Source organism: Acipenser ruthenus, chromosome 35, assembly GCF_902713425.1.
Source record: "Acipenser ruthenus chromosome 35, fAciRut3.2 maternal haplotype, whole genome shotgun sequence".
In the NCBI taxonomy this organism is placed as follows: domain Eukaryota; kingdom Metazoa; phylum Chordata; class Actinopteri; order Acipenseriformes; family Acipenseridae; genus Acipenser; species Acipenser ruthenus.
Window position 1 is genome coordinate 5711445 of NC_081223.1, and position 25095 is coordinate 5736539.

General features: G+C 39.3%; 1 protein-coding gene and 6 non-coding genes across 9 annotated transcripts in view; 5 read left to right on the forward strand and 2 right to left on the reverse strand.

Annotated features, from left to right (window-relative positions):
• Positions 1-5255: 5255 nt before the first annotated feature.
• The window catches only part of LOC131705312 (zinc finger and SCAN domain-containing protein 21-like), a 118538-nt gene continuing 98698 nt past the window's right edge, over positions 5256-25095 (reverse strand). The window contains exons 1-3 of one of the 3 annotated variants that reach the window (XR_009310300.1): positions 9321-10166; positions 7042-7616; positions 5256-6242 (exon numbers count right to left, since the gene is read on the reverse strand). Coding sequence is in view for 2 of the 3 variants with exons in the window: in XM_059007736.1 (XP_058863719.1) it covers positions 5659-6242; positions 7296-7611 (900 nt within the window). In the remaining variant the exon portion in view is untranslated. Of the gene's footprint in view, positions 6243-7041; positions 7617-9320; positions 10167-25095 lie in introns of those variants that run through there. The other 2 variants (XM_059007736.1, XM_059007737.1) reach the window with 2 other exon arrangements.
• Positions 11461-11532, forward strand: trnam-cau (transfer RNA methionine (anticodon CAU)). The gene has a single exon. It is a non-coding gene; the product is annotated as a tRNA-Met (tRNA).
• Positions 11766-11838, forward strand: trnaf-gaa (transfer RNA phenylalanine (anticodon GAA)). The gene has a single exon. It is a non-coding gene; the product is annotated as a tRNA-Phe (tRNA).
• Positions 11973-12046, reverse strand: trnan-guu (transfer RNA asparagine (anticodon GUU)). The gene has a single exon. It is a non-coding gene; the product is annotated as a tRNA-Asn (tRNA).
• On the forward strand, positions 12462-12534 carry trnak-cuu (transfer RNA lysine (anticodon CUU)). Its single transcript has one exon. It is a non-coding gene; the product is annotated as a tRNA-Lys (tRNA).
• On the forward strand, positions 15590-15661 carry trnaw-cca (transfer RNA tryptophan (anticodon CCA)). The gene has a single exon. It is a non-coding gene; the product is annotated as a tRNA-Trp (tRNA).
• Positions 16574-16646, forward strand: trnaf-gaa (transfer RNA phenylalanine (anticodon GAA)). The gene has a single exon. It is a non-coding gene; the product is annotated as a tRNA-Phe (tRNA).

The following is a 25095-nucleotide window of genomic DNA, read 5'->3' on the forward strand; positions in this document are numbered from 1 at the left end:
TGTTTCTTTGTTTCATTCTTTCTTTCTTTCTTTCTGTTTGTTTCTCTTTCTTTCTTTCTTTCTTTCTTTCTTTCTTTCTTTCTTTCTTTCTTTCTTTCCTTACCCAGCGCTCTCTTGTTCTCCAGTGCTCCTTCCTGCTCCTCTGAATCTTCCAAAGTGTTGCTGAGATCTGTAAACACAGGCTGTGGTTACATTTTTAATGAGAGCAGTCCTGTGTTGTATCCAGTGCTATGAAAGGAATGACAGCATGGAATGGAGAATGCAAACGGACCGATTAGGAAAACTGGGATTTTTTTAAAATTTTATTAAGATTTTTGTATCTGTATTGAAAACATGTAATTATGGTCATAAAATTCTGCACTTTTGTTAATAACTGCAACAGTGTAGAATAGTTGAATTAATATTATATAAATAAACCACTTTAAAGTGCCACATGTTATATAAGGCAAGGAATTGTAATAAATCAACTTGCAGTAAACAGTTTGCATTTTTAATATCTCTTAAATAAATTATTATATTAAATCTGCTGTATAAAAAGTGCTTTGAATATTAAGAGCAGGTCTATATATTTCAAGGATGTGTATATTTTGTGAAAAAGGTAAATCAAACTGAATGAACATTTTAAAATCTCAGTGTATTTTATTCACACCCTGCAATGGTTTATTGAAGAGATGAGCAGGAGGCAAGATCGACTCGAAGGGAAATTTCAAATGCAAACCTTGATTTGTTCCCCCCCCCCCAATATATTTAAATATTTACTGTTTATGACTGTTTCATTTCTAATAAGTTCTTATAAATGATAAGAAACGACGAGTTGATTTGGCTATTCACATGGATAAGCCACAGCTGCATTTTACAGTACCAGGGAATCCTTCTGGTCTGAAGCAGCCTCTTAATAAGGGGTCCCCATGGTGGGAGGTGGTTGAGTTCTGGAAGAATGGATCTTACCCAGTTCTCTCTTGCTGGCCTGGTAACCATCATCTCCCAGCTCTTCAGAGTCCTCAAGGAGGCTCCTTGCATCTGCACACAGAGGAAATGGAGGGGGTGGAATCATTCTTTTAAATGGCAATGTACAAATTAAGAACAAAGAAGGATATTCTTATGGTAAGTTGATTATTCAATGATGCAGCATTGAGGAAAAGCCTGCCTTCTCCACTATGTTATCTCATGGAAGATTGTCTGCTATCTCCCTACCCTTCTGTTATTCTGATGAAAGTCAGTCAATGCCATCTCTTCCCCCATTTATTTTAGGTTGAAGGCAATCAATGCAATCCCTCCCTCCCTCCCCATGTTACTCAGGAGAAAGGCAGTCTTACCAGCCCCTGACAGAAGACATGCTGTCAGGACCGAGAGGAGAATGGCTCTTGTAGTCCAGGCTTTCATCTTGACAAGGTGCTGATGCTGCTTTTCCACTCTTCAGCTGCTCTGGTCCCTCCACCCTGCTCTGTTTTATACCCTCTCCCAGGCAAATGCACTCCTTCACCACTAAACCCTCATCAAGGACCCTTTCTTTCTCTACACTGTGATACTGTGTGATGCCCTCCTCTTCCAAATTTCCATACTTCACTTGAAAACTATTTCCTCTATACCCTATGATCCAAATCTATTGACACAGTGTCAGTGATCTCCATTGTTCTCTTAACACAGAGCAGGATCAGTGCTGGGATCAGCAGGTGCAGACAGGTGGCCCCATATACAGTATTAAAGGCAATAGAATGATTAGTTATCAGTCATGCAAAATGAAGCATTCTCTGGAATTTCATATCTACAGTACAGTACTGCAAACACCTGGCTCACAAACATGTTCATTATACCAGGTGTTGTGGTTGAGCTGCTTCTTTCATTAGCAAATCAGTCAGCTGCTGTACGGTGTGGAGTGCATGTTTCTTTTTGAAACATTTCACAAATGTATTACCAAGTCTCTTTTTAGAAGGAAAAAAGTAGGATTGAAATACACAGTGGGTGTGAGAGAAAGACCTTGGTGTTGTGATAGACTCATTTCTACCAGCAACAGGGATGCAATCATAAAGATGAAGACTAATCTCGGGGCTTAAAGGAACGAGCTGTGAAGAGGGTAATGAATTTGTTTAGCTTGAACACAGAACAATTAGGCGGACTTGACTGAAGTCTTTAAAAACTTGAAAGGTGTTGACATAGTTAACCCAAACTAATACCTCAAGCATAGCACTGACACCAGGGTCAGAGGGCACTGTTGGAAATTAAGTGTGGATAGCTATAGGACAGAGGGTAGGAGACACCTTCTCACAGAGTGTGGTGAGGGGATGGAATGGGTTACCAAGTCATGTTGTTAGGGCTGGGATCCTTTTAGACCCGACTTAACAGGTTTGAGATCAATCAGCTGCTGCACTGATGGGCCAAATGTCCTCCCTGGTTCTGTGTTCTGAATTCTGGATCTCCAGTGTGCTGGCATTGATTGGTAACTCCTCTCCAGAGTCAGTTGTTTTCCTTGTACACTCAACCAACCCTAAATATGCTGAGAGAACAGTTGAGGGAACTAAATCAATTCAGTCTGGAACAAAAAAAGACTAGAGGAGACTAAAAAGCTTTTAAAAAGTTGGAGTTAACTGTAGTCACTCTTTTAAGCACAGCAGAGAGACCAGGACTAGAGTACACAGTTATAAACTGAGTGGAGACAGACTTAGGACAGAGGTTAGGAGACACATCTTCTCACAGTAAGTTACTTAACCTCCTTGTGCTCCGTCCTTCGGATGAGATGTAAAACCGAGGTCCTATTGGAAGTGACTCTGCAGCAGAAATTGTTGGTGTATAGTTCATTCCCTAGTCTCTGTAGTTGCTTTGGATAACAGCGTCTGCTAATTGACACATTTATTATTACACCCAGAGTCAAAAAGGGCTCGGGTTGACGTGCTCCTCCGACTTGGCAACATCCCTTGCAGTGGAGTTAACAGACAATCAACAGACAAGAGAACTGAATCTATTTAGCCTGGAACAAAGAAGGAGTAGAGAAGACACTTCTCACAGAGTTGGGAGTGTTTGAAATGGGTCACTAGAATGGTGCTGCTGCAGAGTCATTAGGATGTCTTTAAAAGCCAACTCGATGAAAGCCAGGGATCAGTCAGCTACTAGAAAAGTATTGATGCATTAAATTCCCTGATTTTGTTCATAACTTTTCTTATATTATTAAATCAATGCCCTATTGTAAGTGACTCTGCATATAATGCACAGTTCACAGCCTACCTCTGTAAAGCACTGTGAGATGGTGGTCCACTATGAAAGGTGCTATATAAAAATAAAGATATTATTATTATATTATTACAAGCTAAAAAGATTATTATTTATTTATTTCTTAGCAGACACCCTTATCCGTCTTACAACATTTGGAATTCAAAGAGAAAGAATAAATATGGTGTTTAACTTGTAATGCAATATATGAACATGTGAGCCTCCACACCTTGCATTACACTCAAATGCAGGTGCATAAGCTTCTATATGAAACCAAAGGAGTAACTGCACCTGCACAGAAAACAGCACATACTCAAGTATAAGCGCATGTGTCAATTCCTAGTGAGTATACGGTAATAAAACTAAACCTGATCTCACTGCTAAACATTAACACAGTACTAGCTTCAATAGTTCCTTTAAACAAACCTCTCCCAATTCCAGTAATATGACATTATTAGTACATAAATAGGTTAATTTTTAATTAACCAACCATTAAGAACACAATGAGTGTGGAGCAGTGGTTAGGGCTCTGGACTCTTGACCGGAGGGTTGTAGGTTCAATCCCAGGTGGGGGACACTGCTGCTGTACCCTTGAGCAAAGTACTTTACTTAGATTGCTCCAGTAAAAACCCAACTGTATAAATGGGTAATTGTATGTAAAAATAATGTGATATCTGTATAATGTGAAATAACGTATAATGTGATATCTTGTAACAACTGTAAGTCACCCTGGATAAGGGCGTCTGCTAAGAAATAAATAATAATAATAATAATAATGAACAATGTTTGATAGTTTTAATGAGCTCGTTGCTAACAGTTACTAGACTAAACAAGCAGCACTTCAAATGAAGTGTGACCACTGCTCCCACTGAACACCTGATTGTGCATTTCAAAGGAACTTTGATGGATATCACATCACTGATGCATGTGCTGAAATATGGAAATATAAAAAGCAAATGTGTCACCAGTAGTTCAATTGCTTTTGAGTAATGGCTTCTTTCTTGCCACCCATCCATACAGGCCAGCTTTGTGTAGGGACCGGCTTATTGTTGATGTGTGAATGCTGACTCCCACCTTAGACACATAACTTTGCAGATCTCTCAAGGTCATTGGTGGCTTCAGTGACATCCCGAACCAGTTTCCTGCTTGTCCAGCTGCTCAGTTTGGGAGGGCGACCTGATCTGGGTAGTGTCTGGGTGGTATGATGCATCTTCCACTTCTTAATGATGGCCTTCACTGTGCTGAGAGGGATAATCAGAGCCTTTGAAATGTTCTTGTACCCTTCTCTGTGCCTCTCTACCACTTTATCCCTGACTTGTTTCGAAAGCTCCTTGGTCTTCATGGTTGCTTTGTTGGTTCACTATGTGAGTTGCAGCTTGAAAGTCTTTATATGCCTGAATGTAATTATCTACAAGTTAAACCACTTTGAGTACATACAAGCTAAATCTATTTCACTAATTTTGTGACCTTTAACTTTATCAATGTGGAGTAGTTTGTGTAGATTCTACATGTAAAGTCTAATTTGAAAGCGTCGTGGAGTACGCTCAGGTGCCAACAAAATGTGAAAACTTTGCAGGGGGGTGAATACTTCTGCAAACCACTGGAATTGCTTAATAAAAATGTCTTGTGCAAAATGCTTTTTCGGGTTCCCATTCGCTCAGTTTACTTTACTTGAGAAAACCTGGCTTTCATCAGACGTCATGTAAATGAAGGGGAAAGGTGGGGGTGCTATATAAATTAGCCATGTGTAAAGTTCTTGTGCTGTTTTCACAGATAGCTCATGAAAATGTTGTTTCCATGCACAGAGAACTGGTACACGAGATAATCTAAGCTGATGTAATAAATCTGTGATTTCTAAATACCTTGTGCCTGTTTGTTTAATAGAGTCCCCCAGAGAGAGAGGGGAGTATTCAACACATCAGGAGCAGAAATCACCTTGTTAAGAAGCAATGGTATGCAGCCCATTAAAGTGCTAAAAGGTCTCTGGCACACCCTGCTGGAAACAGTATTGATTTTCCACTTCAAGCTGCCCGCACGATAACTATGGTATACTGTGCTGCGTCTTGAGGTACCGCAGATTCACCATGGTATCAGGGAAGATTCCACACAACACACTGCAAGAGGCTGAGCAATGCAGGAGGAAAAAAAGAGAAACTTGCACGCATAATAACAATCTATTTAATATATTACTAATGTGATGTAACACAATCAGAATGCTCAACAACATGATGAACACAGATTTTGGTGAGTTTTTGATCTGAACAGATTGTGATTAGGGGTGACCCTATTTATCAAGCAAGTTTATTCTTTTGTTTTCAGTTAAATTTCTGTATTTAGTCGAATGCACTCCTGTTGTTTAGGTGTCCCCAAGTGTCTGCATTTCTGAGAATGTTCTCAAGTCCTGTAAGAGCCTGCAACTGACTTAACTTCTTCACACTAAGTGCAGGGATAGGATTACACATATGTGTGAATGTTATGGTGTCTTGTGCGGTTTCCTAACTGACTGAATCTCTTCCAACAAACAGCACAGTGATAACGTTTCTCTCCTGTGTGAATGCGCTGGTGTGAATGAAGATTTCCTAACTGTGTAAAACTCTTATCACTGGTCTGTATGTGAGAAGGTTTCTCTCCTGTGTGAACGCGCTGGTGCCTTTTAAGCAGTGATATATGATTTAAACTCTTCCCACAATCAGCCCAGGAAAACGTAGTCCCTCCTGTGTTATTTCCCTTGTGAGTTTCAGGAGTGTCTAATTGACAGGAACTCTTCCCACCTTTAATAGAATGAGGTAAGGTCTTCAAGTTGCCCTGGGTTTCAGAATTGTTAAAACATACAGAATGTGCCGTCTCTGTACTCTCCACAGTAAGTGGGTGTCTGTCTTGTAAGGAAGGGATTGTAACTGAGTGAGTTCTCAATGTCTTCACATTTTCTTCTTGGGGTGTTGTTTCTCTGTGTTTCTTGCACTGTGGTTTGCCTCTAGAAGCGTTTTTGCACTGGGGTGATAGAGTGGAGTCGTGTTCTCCTTCATCTACTTTAGAAGCTAAAGAAAAAAAGAGAAGAGAGACAAAGGTTATTGTACAGCATTCTTCCACATGCACTGTTCTGAACACAAGTGAATGAGCAGTTCAGTGATTGGTTGCTTGAGATGAGGTGGATTCATTCACCAGTTAGTGTCCCGCAAGTTTCAGTCACAGCAAAAATGATGTCAACATGTCAGCCAAGTGAAAAATGAAAAACAACAAGCTTTTTTTAATGTTTAAAATGGAATATTTTAAATCGAGCCAACAGAGCATCATGAAAAATCCTATTTAGTACCTGCATTTTGATAGTACTGCAATGTATCTAATATTTAATTGTTTTTTTGATAATTAATAATTAATATAGAAATGATCTGTTGAGCTGGTCTGCTGTACAGAACAGCTCCACACACATACTTACTGTACTGTGACAATAATAACACAGCAATGCTTACTGTGAGACACACAAAAGTGAAATGTGGTGTTGCGAGCAAACATTACAGTCCTCGGGATAGTTGCAGTGAGATGAGCTTTTAAAAATGATATTGTATTTGCATAAAGTGTAAGAAATAAAATAAGACTCATGTTGGTGATCCTGCTGCATACATTCTCCACAGAAATTCTCTACTGAAATGTTTCTTCTGGTGATGCTGAGCAACCCGACTGGATTTGGCATCACCCAGTGATGGGACATGTGATCCCTGCAGCTCTGTAAAGCTGTGGGAGCAGAACTGCAAACAGCCTACCAGGAATGAGGAAAGGCAAAGATCTAACACAGGGGTGTCCATCCAGACACAGGAGTATCACTTTATACAACTGAACCTGTTCAATGTGGAGTGGAATGGCCTCCAGGAGCGTGATTGGACACCGCTGATCTCACAGCATTCTAAAGAGGCGTGGCAGTGGCTGCACATCTAGCAGGTGCCTCAGAAGCAAGCACAGTGATGTCCTTGTTGACATAGTGGTTGGGCAGCTCCCCTTGGTTAAAATATGAATCTCAAGCACACTGCGGATGTTCAGTACCAGTTTCTGCAGGATGAATAGGCAGCTCAATGCTGCTTGTTTTGTAGGATTACCTCTGAATCCCAGTTCACATTCAGATGGAGAATCATCAGACAGGTTGGTTCCCAGCTTGTTGTTCTCCTCAAGTGTACAGACATGATTTTCAAGAGGAAGTTCCTCTGCGATGGGGACACATTCCTGCTCTATGAATTCCTCTTTAATAGGAACACATTCCTGTTGAGGGACCTCTTCATCTTTAACACATGCCAGCTCTGTAACCTGCATTAGACTTGCACACCACTCCTGCTCAAAGGACTCCTCTTGTGTGTAATCTGCTTCTATCTTTGGCCCCTCCTGTGCTTCAGATTCAGGGATAGCGTGGCTCTCCATGGGATCTGTGGGAAACAAAACTGTATACAATTAGATCTCTTACTTACCAGCTAGGTTTGCTAGTTGCTTTGATCAGGGATTTAAAGTTACTGTTCCTCAGTTATTTCATATAGGGGTGAGTCGGTACAATAGTTTGGTGGTTTAGGTACATGATGGCATTGATACCATTCCTGTTATTCTACATTGCAATTATCGGTTAACGCTGAGTTTGTGTTCCTATGAACAAAGTGAAGGAAAAGGCATTTTCATATGAACATCTTATTATTCTACGTCCTGTACAAAACAAGACTCAGTGCTGCTGGGCTTTCTCACCACCTGTAGCCTCACACTGGAGCATTGCATCCACTTCTACCTCCCTGTCAATCACCATCATGACCGCCGTTCTGCCTTTGCATTGTTCTAATGCAAACATCCATTTCTCTACTGCAAACATGCTTAGAAACCAAGCCAGGAGACTTGCAGTCTTAGCAAAGTGTCTGAGGAATGTCTTTTTGTTACCTGATCCTGTATTGTGAGAACGGTTTTGAAGGAAACGGTCAACGCAGAATACAAGTTTCAATGTGTCAAATACAATGAGCAGACAAGCGACTGCAGCAGGATAGCCTGCTTATTCTCAAAGCAGTTTCATTTAAACATGTGATTTACACAACTCAAACTTTTTAAAGTGCAGCCATATGTTTTTTGTACAAACTCCACCTGTGTAATAATCATTAGCAACAACACTGGAAGCTTACTTGTGCAATGTCAGGTGACCTGTAGATATAAATCCAATAACATACCTTGTAGTATTAAAATACATTTGTAATGGTGTGGCTCTCCCTATTGTATGTATCCTGTGCAAACTCATCTCTGCTCTTAAATAATAACCTGGATTAGTAAATGTTTATAAGCAATATGAGCGACCGTTTCCTAATTCCGTTTACCATCAGCTGAACAAAGTACTTTATTTAGAGACTCAATCTAGAGACTCAATAAAATGATACAATTCAGTTGACACCTTACTGTGTTGTATTTACTTCCTCCAACTTCAACCCTTAATTGAACTTGTGGAACCACTCGGGTCCAAAATCTTACAGCGGATTGGTGCAGGCAGGGTGCTGCTGCCGCCCCTTTATTCACACAGTGAGGTCTGGAAAGATCGTGTAAATGTGTGTGTGTGGAACAAGAAGGAAACAGCACTAAAGCAAAAGAACGAGCAGCGAATGAGCCGCGACTGTACCAAAGACAAACTCAACAGCACTGGAGCGGAATACAATGAAACCATTTATCTAAAAATAGATTCGCAGTCAAACAGTTCAATCAAACACTGAAACCCCATGTGCTGCTGCCTGTATGTTGATATTAAATCACAAATCATTATTCTAACCCTCTGCAATATGGTCTGTGACTGTCTCAGTGGGACTCTATACAAGACATCACTTTACCAGAAGGATACCATTGAAGGCTCTTAAATTAGACTGGCTAAGATTTACCAATCTAGTACTTTATTAATTTCTAGACTACCTATTTAAATATATAAAATAATACAATGCCTTGATTAGACTCCTTCTAGCCAATATTAGGACAGAACTGTGTTATTAACAACGCTTATAATAATCAAACACTTTAAAACGTGTCCGAAGAGAAATTCTAACCAAGATCTTTCCAACAGAAGGTAGTTTAAGGTGCTGGATTGACCAAGCAATACCACACAATAAAATCAATCTTACCTTGAAATATTAAAGGCTGTTTAATGTCTGCATCTGCAGCGTTTATACACGCTCGCACAGCTTTCAGCTCGTTCTCTGATATTTCCAATCTCAGCTTCAGACTTTCATTCTCTTTCTCCTTTTTGTTCCATTTCCACTCTGAATTCAGTGAATTTGCTGCCGACAGCTTTAGTAATCGCGCACAAGACGGTGTGTAGAGCCGCTTTCACTGCGTGCTCGATGGTAGAGGCGAGCTCGTCTTGAGCGACACGGACACACTGACGCGTCCATCTTCACTGGTTTGAGTTTCACACTGGTCTAGCGGAATCCTCTTTTCAATCAGAAACACCGCCTGCGGTTTGTATTTAGTAATATTTATTTTTTACTGTAGCCTTCCCATTCAAATATATTCATCACTTCTTCTGGTGTGATAAAGAAAGAACACAAACAACATGCTTTGCAAGGAGTAACTTTACTTTGGTCTTTCAGAATCGCGCAGAGCTCTGCTGGAGCTTCAACGCGTTTGTTTCTCAGTAAATCATCTCATTGAAAAGCTCGACTTGTCTGTAGCTGCGACTGACGCGCTCCGCTCTGTGTGTGAAATTCAACACAGAAAAGGGATGCTTTCCTTTTCACGGAACTCCGTGCAGGTAATAAACAAACACAAAAATCACTAATTATTAGAAAACATTTCATCCCAGCCTAAATACTTTAAACAGCAGGAGACAGCGTGTTGTAAAATCATCACTGACTGCAGCCACCTCTCCTCACATGAACAAAACAAACCTCTCTATTTCCTGCACTGAAATGAAAGCGTCACCAGCAGAAGGCGGGTCTGGTTGGACCCATCGCGTATTATTGGCTGTAGAAACACTCTATCCCCAGCATGTGAGCCTGATTGGCTGTAGAAACACTCTATCCCCAGCACGTGAGCCTGATTGGCTGGCCTCCCTGTCGGAGGCGGTTATGAAACTGGATGCCAGAGTTCGCCATGTTGGCTCTTTCAGCGCTGTGTTCAATGCGATGCATTCAGGCGCGTTAAGTAAGTGAGCCGCTCAGAAAGCACACGGAGCTGAATTGAAATGACTTAACGCTCTGCTACAGGAGAGCGCTGAGCGACTTTTAAAAATAGCGAATAATAATGATTTGCTTGTTTGTGTTTGTGAGGTGATGGTTGATGAAATGGCCCCGTGTGAAGTTACTGTCCACTGCTGGACCTCGCTGAGTTCGGCGCTCTGTTTGGACTGAACCTCATATCTGTCTGTGTTTAATATCGACAATACCGACGTTAATAATGAACATTATAAATAATATTAATACCACAAACCTAATAATAATACATTAATAACTATAAAACAGCTCTACATTTAAAAAGAAAAATGAAATTAAATAATACAAATTCGAAAACAACCATTTGTGGAGTAGTGGTTAGGGCTCTGGACACTTGACCGGAGGGTCGTGGGTTCAAATCCCGGTGGGGACACTGCTGCTGTACCCTTGAGCAAGGTACTTTACCTAGATTGTTCCAGTAAAAACCCAACTGTATAAATGGGTAATTGTATGTAAAAATAATGTGATATCTTGTAACAATTGTAAGTCCCCCTGGATAAGGGCGTCAGCTAAGAAATAAATAAATAATAATAATTTTTACATTATTGTCTACATGCATCATCTCAGATAATTACAGTGTCATTTATCAGACCCTTCGGCGTTATATTTTGAAGAATTAAACCTGCCAGATCGAACGCAGGCTAACATTCAATTAATCAATCTATCTATTAATCATATATATTTTCTATAGCGCCTGATATGCGCTTCACAAAATCTACTTAAAAACAAGAAAATATCTAATTGTAAGGCTGGTCGAACAAAATAAGTCTTCAGTGTAATTTTAAACAAAGAGCGCTTTCCACGATTTAAGATGCTTTAGAGAGACAGAATATTGGAATTGGCAGCTGAAACTGGGGGATAAAACTACCTGTGATCAAAGTGTGCAGAAAAGTTGCATACTTTGCATACCGTATTTGGGAGAAAAGAAAACGGATCATCTCTGATTTGCAACGTTTCCATGGTTCGGCCCGGCCACTGCCGTGTGTCTGGTTAAAACGATGTTCAGTTTTTTTTTTTCTGCTGCTTGGTAATTCAGTCATGAGACAGCTGTAGCAGAGTGGCGCAGCGGAAGCGTGCTGGGCCCATAACCCAGAGGTCGATGGATCGAAACCATCCTCTGCTAGCTTGTTTTTCTTCTGTTAGCAAAGTAGTTTTTTTAAATATTAACTGAAGCAATTAATTAATATTACATATCGTAATCAAGGATGATATAATGCGCAAAGATACTTGTCTCATAAGAGCTGAAATAAATTATAGCGCTTTGATATTGTTACTAACGGATTGTTTAGAAATGTACGTAAGTATATTACAACTATTCTAAAAAAGAATGTTATCTCGAAAAAGGAGGCTTGACAAGCCGAAATTGCTCAGCTGGGAGAGCGTTAGACTGAAGATCTAAAGGTCCCTGGTTCGATCCCGGGTTTCGGCAAACAACAAGACGATATTGGTTTTGTATTATTTTGAACTAAAAAACAGAGCACATTCATTCTTCAGCGTAATTGGATGAAATAACAGCGTATCAGAGTGCCATTTTCTAATGTGATTAAGAAATGCAAAAAACATCGTCCCTGGGTGGGCTTGAACCACCAACCTTTCGGTTAACAGCCGAACGCGCTAACCGATTGCGCCACAGAGACCAACCTGTTAAGCAGCCAAAGCATACGGGAGTGATGAGCAAGGCGAGATGCTGCAGAACGTGATCGAGGGAGCAGAACTCATCAGAACCTGAGATCACATCTAAGAAGAAAGCAACACGGCGCAGGAAAGTCTATGTAATCGATTATGGAAGCACAGCATATGTCGTTTTGTTAGATAACACCCTGGGAGACAACAGAGCAGTGTGTGTAAATAGCTACAATGGAAACCATATACTTACGACTTAATTTTGATACAGAACTGTGGTCATGTGTAATCTGTTTTCATTATGATAAGAAAACTACAGTTCAGTGGATTATATTTGGAATCTTTGGTTCTGTCATTCACTTTTTTTCTCAAATAAGATGACAAATTAATAGCTCAGTTGGTTACAGTGAAAGACACCTCGAAAAGTCAGCCCGGCTAGCTCAGTCGGTAGAGCATGAGACTCTTAATCTCAGGGTCGTGGGTTCGAGCCCCACGTTGGGCGTCCTTTTTAAATACAAATTGAAGATGTTTCTTCGAGACAACGGAGCAAAGTCTGATTCTGTTCACATTGTATACAGCATTGCAACAAAATTACTTATTGGTCATTGTCAAATAGCAATTGCTATTGTAAAAAGCATGCATCGTTTATAGCTATAACGAAATTGAAATAAATAATCTTACTTTTTTGGGTTGACTTCAATCCGTTTCTTTTTTTTAGAATTGTCTTAGCATCATTCATGGAGCATCAGTTGGTATGTGCGTAATAAACCCAATCGGGCCTTGATACGATCCCCTAGTGTGTGCTGAAATAAATAATGCGTTTTTCTACATTAACAAACGCAGCTTGTCAGAATGGCCGAGTGGTCTAAGGCGCCAGACTCAAGGACTCTGTCTTTCTAAAGAATTGTGTGTTCTGGTCTCTGAATGGAGGCGTGGGTTCAAATCCCACTCTGCCAGGTTGACTTTTACTTATTTTTAAAAATAATAAATTTCAGCACTCAATACCATTTTAATTTCCATTTTAAATTGGACTAAAATAGTGTTCCTAACACAGATTGCATTTTTGTTGTAAACAGACTACTTGTTAACGTCACTGAAAAATATTTTGGGTCCAAACATGTTATTTAACTTGATTGTTTTAAAATTCCAAATAACATATTACTTTGAAAAACATCTCCGTCGACCACTGGATCGTGGTCTCAGGCTGGGACGTGGACCATTGAGAACAGTATAAATCATCTATTACTAGACGCAGCTTACAGGAGAAATGCCCTCGTTTAACATGCTAGGATGAGGAAGAACAATAATTTGGTGTCCAAACATGTGTTATTTAATTTGATTGTTTTAATATTCAATATAACATATTACTTTGAAAAACATATTTTTTTTAATACAGTCCTATTTGAGTATTTAAAATATGGTTATATTCAAATGCCAGCAACGGTATGTTAATTTAACGGAGCGCCTAACACCGCTCGGAACGTTCGCATTTTTAAATCCTAACGGTCTCTCCTCAGCTGAGCGGAATGTTCACGAGCCGGTTGCCTAGCAGCGTCTCCCCCTCCTTCTCTGCCCCGCCGTCTCGCCCTCTCTCGTTGCTCCAGCTAGGAGTTCAAATTTAGCTTCGTTATATTAGAGCAATTCTTTACTTACTTTTACAAATTAGCTTATTAGGGGCTTCGTGTTTTTAAGATGGTTCAGGTGCAGTCCGGACAGACTGACTGGAGCATCATTACAGTATACCGCACTGCGCTCAGCTCAGTATGGCCGCTGATACACAAAATAATGAACGACTGTTTAAATAAATCACATGTATTGCTTTTAATGCTAAATATGTATCTGGTATTCTAAGTATTATCAACAATTAATAATTCAGCTCTATTCATATTCAGAATGTAATACAGTATTAAAACTATCAAACTAACTGGAAACATGGAACACATTAATTGCGATCGATTCGATACCAATAGGATTACATAAGAGCTGTTGTGTATAGACAATGTCATAAACGCCGAAATGAACAAGGACGGTCTTTATTAAGGGCTGAATCGTTTAGATGTTCGAGAGATCTAGATGTACTGGACAAATCTACTGGATTTTTTCCAAATCGTAAGTGTACCGCCTGTGATAATACATTTAAAACTAAGAAAATGCACAAGCCATACAACGAAAAAAAGAGTACAGTATCTTACAAGTGATTGTGCTTCAGCTCATGTCATTAATGTGATTTCTTGTCCTAGCCATTTGCAATATGATGGTAAAACTACTAGACAGTTACAATTGCGCATTAATGAGCGAACATAAAAGTTCAATTAGGAGAAAATATATTCATCCACCACTAGCTAGACATTTTGTAGATGCCAAACATTCCGTTTCAGATCTTAAATTCTGTGGCATACAAACATTTTCAAGATCGCAGTGGTGGTAATGTCACGGGTGACGAATGTGTTGATTATTATTTTATTCAGTGTTATCACTTATGATTTTTGAATTTTAATTGGATTGGTTTTCCTTTTTTTGCACAGTTTCTTTATTTGAATTATTGTTTTATTTTTTAGCATTAGATGCATTTTAAGGTGTATTTGTTCACTTAACCATACGTCATCCACTCTCTGGTCCAGACCTCCTCTTAGGGCTCCTGTCCAGACGCCTGTTTGGGCAGCCCTCTCCATAGGGTGCTGCGCTTCAGCTGAAGTCCTCAGGAGAGATCCTGATATCCTGACATAAACCACGAACGCAAAGGTTCTTGTCAGTACCTCTTTTCAAATGTCTTCATTCGCCAAATTCCGCAGTCCTCCCAGAGTGAGTCAGACGGAAAAAAATAACAAAACGAAACTGACACTGTCCGTGCACAAAAAAACCCAACCACTCGCTGTCTAATCTCGTCTTCTTTATTTTCGTTTACTTCCCTCAGCTTCTCTCTCTTTCCTATTCCGGTATCTCCTAGTTCCATGCTCCCATTCTCTTAGTTCCACACCCTTTTTATACCTCAAAGCCCTTCTATTTCCAGGTGTGTACAGGTACCTGCAATTGTTTGGGGCGGGACCTGAGGTCCGTGTGCACAGTGCTTCTGATAAACAAAACAAAAAATACTTTAATTACGAACTCCGTTTCACCCGTGCACCAAACAAAACAGACAAATAATAATCAACACAGCAAAAACACAGTGCAAAGCAAACAGAAAATTATGAAAAGAAAAAAAAAACGATCTAAATAAAATATTCACACAATACTAATTAATACGTGCAGAAAATAAATAAATAAACACAGGCATATGATTCCCAGCCAATACAACTGTGTTTATGCCCACGTTTCAAATAATGAAATTTATAAAAGCAAATCGTATTGTTTTATGTTTTCTTTACTTTAAAAGCTGAGAATCAAACACACTTCCGACAACTTCATAGCCCTGCTGGCTACGAACAAGTATTGAGTCGGCTGTTTCCCATGACCCTGGTGATACCCCGTGTTTTCCTAGTATCAGCGTCGGCATTACCATTTGTTTGGCATGCTTGCTGTACACTCTAGCATTGCATAACAAGCTGCCATTACAGCTGGACTTCGTGGCGCAACGGCAGCGCGTCTGACTCCAGATCAGAAGGTTGCGTGTTCAAATCACGTCGAGGTCAAAGCCGCCTTTGTTTTTATTCGGCACTATTTCATTTTTTAACGTGTTTGAATTTGACTGTTTCCGGACATTTATTTATACAATTTAGCCTATACAACATATTGATTGTATAGCAATCAAACAGATATTTATTGTATTGCGATTCATTTTTATGTTTCATTTGATACAGCACAATAAACTAAAGTGAATCCGAAATTACTGTTGACCAGTCTTCATTGACACAGTTGGGTAATAAAGTCATATTAACACTTCCTTGCATGAGATAGTGAAAATGTGTGTAACCTTTCAGTAAGTATTTTAAATTCATTTGGGAAGGTTTAAGATTGTGAAGAAGTTTAAATATGCTGCGTATTTGCGCATTGGGAACTTTGCATAATGACATTTTTATTAATGACACTTTCTTACGGACAGTAGTCAGGGTGATGATACAAGACCAGAGCCAATAAACCTGCTATTTGCTTGTCCTTTCACTACCATATTCTATGGTGCTTGTTCAGAATACGCGTGAATCCTGAAAACATCTCGTTAATATTTAAACAAAGCCAGCAGTCACTTTATTGATCACCCTGTGGATTAACCGCTATTGGAATACAGATGATTGTGTTAAAGATGTTAATAGACTTTCTATGTACACGTTTTAGAGCTAAGCGTTTCTTGAGGCAGTTCAAGCGCGGCACTTTCAGGCAACCAGTTCCAGTGTTTGCCTTTTGGACTTACTCTGGAAGGAATACAAAAAAAAAAAAAAAAAAAAAAAAGCATTTGTTGAGAACCGCATTTGGGAGAAAACTTAACAGTTTCGAAATTGTAAAGGCTTCGGATTCTATTATGGTGTTGCCGAGCTGTTGAACGTTTTTCATTACAGGTTTACTGGATTGCCAAAAAGAATGCTATCTCGAAAGATCAGTCTTGTCACGCCGAAATAGCTCAGTTGGGAGAGCGTTAGACTGAAGATCTAAAGGTCCCTGGTTCGATCCCGGGTTTCGGCAAACAACAAGACGATATTGGTTTTGTATTATTTTGAACTAAAAAACAGAGCACATTCATTCTTCAGCGTAATTGGATGAAATAACAACGTATCAGAGTGCCATTTTCTAATGTGATTAAGAAATGCAAAAAACATCGTCCCTGGGTGGGCTTGAACCACCAACCTTTCGGTTAACAGCCGAACGCGCTAACCGATTGCGTCACAGAGACCAACCTGTTAAGCAGCCAAAGCATACGGGAGTGATGAGCAAGGCGATTCTTTACTTACTTTTACAAATTAGCTTATTAGGGCTTTGTGTTTTTAAGATGGTTCAGGTGCAGTCCGGACAGACTGACTGGAGCATCATTACAGTATACCGCACTGCGCTCAGCTCAGTGTGGCCGCTGATACACAAAATAATGAACGACTGTTTAAATAAATCACATGTATTGCTTTTTAATGCTAAATATGTATTTGGTATTCTAAGTATTATCAACAGTAGTAATGGTACGACAGCGTCTGTCACTTTTCTAAGCCCCGCCCCTTTTGATTGATCTATGACCCTAAGCCCCGACCCTTTCACACCTTTTGATTGATTTATGACATTAAGCCCCGCCCCCTTCCTTGCCCCTGAGTGATTTATGACCCTTAAGCCCCTCCCCTTTTTCCCACGCTTTGATTGATTTATGACCCATAAGCCCCTCCCCTTTTTCCCACGCTTTGAGTGATTTATGACCCTTAAGCCCCTCCCCTTTTTCCCACGCTTTGAGTGATTTATGGCTCTAAAGCCTCGCCCCTTTTTCCCACGCTTTGAGTGATTTATGACCCATCCCTTTTTTACCGTACATCCATCAAAAATAGCCCTCCCTAAAAATGGCGTCTGTTGTATCCTTATTTTATAGACAATTACAAAGAAAAGATAGAAAGAAAGAAGAGAAAGCAAGTTGTATTGTAATGCAATGTTTTTTGACTATGTTTGAGACCCTCTAACCAGGGGTTATTACCATACAGAGAGTCCCTAAACATTTTTGACTATGTTTGAGACCCTCTATAACAATAACCAGGGGTTATTACCATACAGAGAGTCCCTAAACATTTTTGACTATGTTTGAGACCCTCTATAACAATAACCAGGGGTTATTACCATACAGAGAGTCCCTAAACATTAAAACGAGTCTCGCAATCAGTATATTATACACATACTACACTGAAAACTAACCCATAATAGCAAGTCTCAAAGGCGCCGGGCCCTACATTTCAGTTGGATTTCCAGGCAGTGGTAGGTATCTGTGTCAATTCCATAATAAACATGTTTCCATCTAATAGTTGATTTTAATATTATAACATGTTCCAAAAAACGATTTAAAGTTGTTTTTGAATCCTATAAAGGTTAGCACAGGCTGAATTGTAAAGGTTTTAGGGTATTTTAGGAGCCTACCCATAATGCCCTGTATTTGCATACTGTTTCTATTAACTTTACAGAGAACTCTAAAAAACGATTTAAAATGTAATTTGGACATTGATAGATGTTACCAATATGTTCTTTGTATTAATGTGAACATTTTAAAACGATACACGACGTGGTTAGGTACAAGAATAATATTTATTCTGTTAAACTGTATCAGTGCTGCCGGATTAAGCATGCCGTCTACTGCCATCTGCTGGTCGAATTGAATATTGCAGGGGCTGTATTATTAAGCAAGCCGTCTACTGCCATCTGCTGGTCGAATTGAATATTGCAAGGGATGCACCCCAGGATATTCGAGCATCGGTTTCTAATTATTTTTCAAAAATAAATATTGTATAAAAAGCGTGTTTGATAGTAAAAACTAGCGTTTTAATATAAATAACAGTATTTGATAGTTTCACTGCGCCTACATCTTCGAGTGTAAAAAAGACGCGCGGCTAATTGATCGTTCTGGGTACTGTATTCAAATGGGGTAGACAGATCTTTGAAAAAAAAAACAAAAAACAGATAATCAATAGATTTAAGGTAGGGGTAATGGCTAATCTAATTATACCTCCTTCAGGTAACAGTATTTTTTTTAAAAAAACTTATTTTAGACGTTGATTGATGTTTCCACAATATTATTTATCTTATTGCGATTATTTTAAAAAACTATACACGGCGTGGTTAGGTGCAAGAATCGTCTTTTTCTGTTAAACTGTATCAGTGCTGCCGGATTAAGCATGCTGCTCACTTGTGTCTGTAGCATCGGTTTCTAATTATTTTTCAAAAATAAATATTGTATAAAAGACGTGTTTGATAGTAAAAACTAACGTTTTAATATAAATAACAGTATTTGATAGTTTCACTGCGCCTACATCTTCGAGTGTAAAAACGACGCGAGGCCATGTCTAATTGATCGTTCTGGGTACTGTATTCAAATGGGGGTAGACAGATCTTTGAAAAAACACATGCTGCTGACTTGTGTCTGTAGCATCGGTTTTAATATTCGAGCATCGGTTTCTAATTATTTTTCAAAAATAAATATTGTATAAAAAACGTGTTTGATAGTAAAAACTAACGTTTTAATATAAATAACAGTATTTGATAGTTTCACCGCTCCAACATCATCGGACTGTAAAAAAAAAATTGACCGTTCTGGGTACTGTATTCAAATGGGGTAGACAGATCTTTGAAAAAAAAAAAAAAACAGATAATCAATAGATTTAAGGTAGGGGTAATGGCTAATCTAATTATACCTCCTTCAGGTAACTGTATTTAAGCCCTGCACGGTGCTGATACCGAAAACCTTATTTTGGATAAAATTCTACTCCCTGCCTGACTGCCTGACTGCCTGATCTGCGTTGGAAAATATCGTATGCTTTGGACTCTCTAAAATAATGGATTACTTCGACAGCAAATTAGGTATGTGCATTTATTTTAAAATTGTTTCAAAGGCGCCTGTTTAAAATGTAATACCGTTTTGTTGTCTGATGTTTAAAAAATGTTGTGGTTACTTTAGGACTCGTTTTGTCTGTTATTTTGGACATTGATAGATGTTACCAATATGTTCTTTGTATTAATGTGAACATTTTAAAACTATACACGGCGTGGTTAGGTGCAAGAATCGTCTTTTTCTGTTAAACTGTATCAGTGCTGCCGGATTAAGCATGCTGCTGACTTGTGTCTGTAGCATCGGTTTCTAATTATTTTTCAAAAATAAATATTGTATAAAAAACGTGTTTGATAGTAAAAACTAACGTTTTAATATAAATAACAGTATTTGATAGTTTCACTGCGCCTGTTTAAAATGTAATACCGTTTTGTTGTCTGATGTTTAAAAAATGTTGTGGTTACTTTAGTACTCGTTTTGTCAGTTATTTTGGACATTGATAGATGTTACCAATATGTTCTTTGTATTAATGTGAACATGTTAAAACCATAAACGGCGTGGTTAGGTACAAGAATAATATTTATTCTGTTAAAATGTATCAGTGCTGCCGGATTAAGCATGCCGTCTACTGCCATCTGCTGGTCGAATTGAATATTGCAGAGGATGCATTATTAAGCAAGCCGTCTACTGCCATCTGCTGGTCGAATTGAATATTGCAGTGGCTGTGCCCCTAGATATGTGTAAGGTCCTCTAAAAACGATTTAAAATGTAATTTTGACATTGATAGATGTTACCAATATGTTCTTTGTATTAAAGTGAACATTTTACATCCTATATACTTTATTTATTTATTTATTTATTTATTTATTTATTTATTTTATTTATTTATTTTCTTTTTTATTTTTATTTTAGCACTGTTCTTATAACGTAATCACCCTCAGATTTCACAGCTGTGTCGTGTGATCTCCTGCCCGGTTCTCTCTGTACAGCATCCCAAGATTATAAAATATTTTCAGAAATTATAAGCAATATTAGTAAGTCTTTTTTATTTATTTTTTATTTTTTTCTGACCCTTTTAACTTATTTATTTATTTATTTATTTATTTATTTATTTATTTTTACAGCTAAATATTCCTCTGACGCTTCAGCAGTCGACGATTCATTCCATTTCCTGGCCGATAACATATGTAGCCCCAGTCAGGAACGGCTTGTAGTGGCTGAGTTAGAGGCTTTAGTAGATACTAATATCAGTAAGTGTTGTTTTTTCCTCTCAAAGTTTTAATGTTTCTGTGTGTGTGTGTATATATATATATATATATATATAAATGCTGCTCTTCTCTAATACAATTTTCTTTTTAAAACTATAGATGCCGCACCTCTTTCAAAGCATGTCAAGGATGTACAATTAAACCCTTCAGATCCTGATAAAGTCTGGACTTTGGAAGACTTTGTTGTCAACAAACCAGGCCCCATTAAGGGTAAACTGAGGGCTAGGAAGCCTCCAGCACGCCCTAAAAAAGACTCTCATAGATCAGCAGTCACCCCTAAAGATCGCTTTATAAAACCCTTGGCTAAATCTCATGGTGCGTGTATTAATACTTGTTTATTTATTTATTTATTTATTTATTTATTTATTTATTTAAAGAGCCCATCTCAATAAGTCTCTTTGTTTTTATCTTATACAGCCCCACAAAGGAAAAAGTCTTGTAGACCCGGAGCAGTTGGAGCACCCCCAACACTGCACAGTTCCTCCAAGTTCTGCAAAACCCCAGCATCCCCTGGTGATGCAGGGTTCAAGAGAAACCTAATTACTGACAATCCTAAGAAGACTCCTACACATACTAAAGAAACCATACACGGCCCGGTAGAAACCCCTACAACCCGTTTCAACTCTTCTAGAGACATCTCTCACGGTACGTATATTAAGACCTCTTTCTTTCTTTATTTATTTATGTATTTATTTATTTTTTAAAAGCGGAGGGTTTTTTGCCAACTCTACAAGCCTGTATGTCTTTCTCTTATTCAGCCCCACAAAAGAAGAGAGGACGTACCCTCCGATACTCTTGCGCATCCCCTGTTTTACCTGGAAGCTCTAAGATCTACAAAACCGCTGAAAGGACATTACTCATTGATGACCCACGTCTGAAGAAGGTCTCTGTAGCTACCCAGACTGATCCACCGCCGTTCCTTGTCTCAGATAATCTTAACCATCTCAGCCTTATCTTACAACTCCTAGAAGGTAACATTGAACAACTTATACCTGTGTTAAGATCATTAAAAAACACGTCTGATAAAAAATGACTAAAAAAGATAGAATGAAGAGGGACAATGCTGCCGATGTTCATACCCTGCTTAATGCTAAAAAGACTACTGTTAACACCTCTCTAAGACCTGTTCTAGATGATGCATCTAATTTAGATCTTAGCAATAGTTTGGTAACTGATTTAAATTGCCCTCCTTGTAATCTTGAAGATATAACACAACTGGTTTCTGAAACGTGTGCAAACATTCCATTACCTGATTTGAATGAAGAAACCCCCCCATGTACTCCTATTACTGTAAAAGTTGAAAGCTCTGTAGTTAATCCTATGTATGATCTAGAGTGTTTGGATGCTGCTTTAGCAAAATTGTCTGCTGCCTGCACTGTTGATAATGAAAGACCTGGTACTTCAAAATTGTCTGCACCCTGCACTGTTGATAATGAAAGACCTGGTACTTCAAAATTGTCTGGCCCCTGCACTGTTGATAATGAAAGACCTGGTACTTCAAAATTGTCTGACCCCTACACTGTTGATAATGAAAGACCTGGTACTTCGGGTATGTCAAAGCCTGGCACTCTACCGATCCAAGGAGGCAGTCTTATAAGAGATGCGGACTCTGATAGTAGTCAGGAATCTTTTTCTTCAATTGATAGCGCTAGTACGACCTCTTCAGAAGAGACATCTGTTGAAAACACTGAGAATGGGGTGCAGATTATTCAACGCCCTCGCTTTAATAACACAGAGTTGAGGTACAGGTTTAATTTCAGACGGCTGTATGATCTTGGTTCTTATGGTGAAATGTTTGTGGTAATGCATGAGGTTTTAGAAAGTATGATAGCCTCAATTAGGGAAACCCTGAAACCGGATGACGTTGTACACCTAGAGTTAAGAGCTGATTCGCTGGATATCCCGGTATTTCTAAACATGACTGGTGCTACTCTGTCTATTGATGAATTTCTCCTCCATATTGAATCCCTACTGCAAAGTCATAGTTCAATTCTGGCTGATGAGACCCTGATGCTTGTAGTGAATGTTATCCGTTGCCCCCGAGGCGGGGGAGTGCGGCGTGGTTTATCAACCATTATGAACAGCGGTATCATTAAAAAGAAAGCCCAACATCTCATCATCTGTTATAACAAAGACGATCAGCTGTGCTTTTCTTACTGTTTAGCGGGTTTGATGCTTCCTAAAGTTGATAGAACGCATAGTGCATGTGTGGTTGAGGGGTTAAAATTGCAAGAAGCAGTGGGTTTGACTAAAGATCAGATGGTTTCATTTGCAGACATTTCTAAATTTGAACAGCTTCTTGAAGTTAAAATCGTAGTGGTTTACAGATGTCCTGAAACAGATACTTTTGCAAGATACGAAACAACCCCCCAGCTTAAAGCAAAAACGGTGTTTCTGTTTTTTCATGACCAGCATTATTACGGCATTGTAAATCTGAAGGCTTTTCTGGGTGCACGTTACATGTTTAAGCACTGCTACACTGTCTATAGCAACAAGGCAGGCCATCAATGCGAGAACTATTGCAATGTTTGCTTTCAAGAATCCTGTGTTCAGGATCCTCAGGGGAAAGTTAAATGTGATGAGTGTCATAGAAATTGTCGTTCACAATCTTGTTATGATTCTCATAAGGCTGCTTGGACCCCTTCCACTGTTACTTTAGATCTGATGTTTTCACATTGTGATACCTTGAAATTGTGTGAATCTTGTTGTAGGTTAGTCACCATCAATCCTGATAAACCAAAAAAGCATATGTGTTTAGCAGCGCAGTGTAGGACATGTAAGGCCCCGCTGGACCCTGACTCCCCACATAAATGCTTCATATCCCCTCTCAGGGCCCCTGAAGTGTCTACGAATTATGTCTTCTATGATTTTGAATGTAGACAGGAGGATGGTGTTCATGTACCCAATTATCTGCATTGCATCCATTTGGATGGTGTCGAATGGTCTTGGGATGGAGAGGATTGTGTGAAGGCCTTCTTTCAGAGATACCGTAATTACAGATATAAAGACTATACTTTTATAGCGCATAACTCAAAAGGTTATGATGGTTATCTGCTCATGAATCATCTAGTACACAATGCCCTCACCCCCCAGATTATAGCTCAGGGGAGCAAGCTGATGTGTTTCATTGACAAAACTTTCAATATGAGGTATATTGATTCTTTGAACTTTTTACCTATGCGGCTGAGCGCTATGCCTAAAGCGATGGGATTTGACGCCGCTAAAGGGTATTTCCCACATTTCTTCAATACTGCTGAAAACCAGACCTATGTGGACCCGTACCCGGATCCAAAGTACTACGGTATTCACCAGATGATGGCTAAAGACCACGAAAATTATGCATGGTATGCGACCGTTAAGGATGGCGTGTTTGATTTCAAAAAGGAGATGGTGTTTTACTGTAAGAACGATGTCGAGATTTTAAAAGAAGCGTGTATCCGTTTCAAAACAGAAGTTTACAAAGTAGGCGAGATTGACCCCTTCCAATGCACTACAATCGCCTCCTTGTGCATGGCTATGTACAGGACCAAATTTCTGCCTCAGAACACAATAGGTATTGTACCCGCTGATAATTATGCAAAGCAGCAGAAGAGTTTTTCAAATGCTTCAATACAGTGGCTGTTGTATGTTGCTGAAACTGAAAATATATACATTCAGCACGCTTTGAACGATGGTGAGAAACAGTTTGGGAGATATTTTGTGGATGGTTACGCGGTTGTAGAGGGTGTTCCTACAGCCTATGAATTTGCAGGCTGTTTCTACCATGGCTGCGCCGTGTGTTACGACTCTAATGACAGCCATCCTTTAACTAAGGAATCGTGCGGGACGATGTTCCAGCATTTTAACGCGAAGGTTAAGATGCTGAAAAAGGTCTATGGTCTAGATGTACGGGTGATATGGGAACATGAATGGAATGCTTTAAAAAAGCAGGATCCGTCGGTTCAGACTTTTGTGAGTAAATATGAGGGTCCAGAACGCCTTAATCCTCGCGAATCCTTATTCGGAGGCCGTACGAATGCTATCACGTTGCATTATGTAGCTAAAGAAAACGAGAGGATAGAGTACTAGAGTACCCCTTTGTCAACAAGACCAAGACGTATCCCATAGAGCACCCCACCATAATTTATCACGACTTTGAGGATTTGAGTAATTACTTTGGTCTGTTTAAATTAACAGTGTTGCCCCCTAGGGGTCTGTATTTTCCGGTGCTCCCCTCTAGAATCTGTGGTAAACTGATGTTCACCCTTTGTCGCACTTGTACAGAGACACTAAATCAGACAGAATCGTGCACCCATGATGAGGCTGAAAGATCCTTAACAGGAGTCTGGTGTTCTGTGGAGGTGTTCAAAGCCCTTGAGAAGGG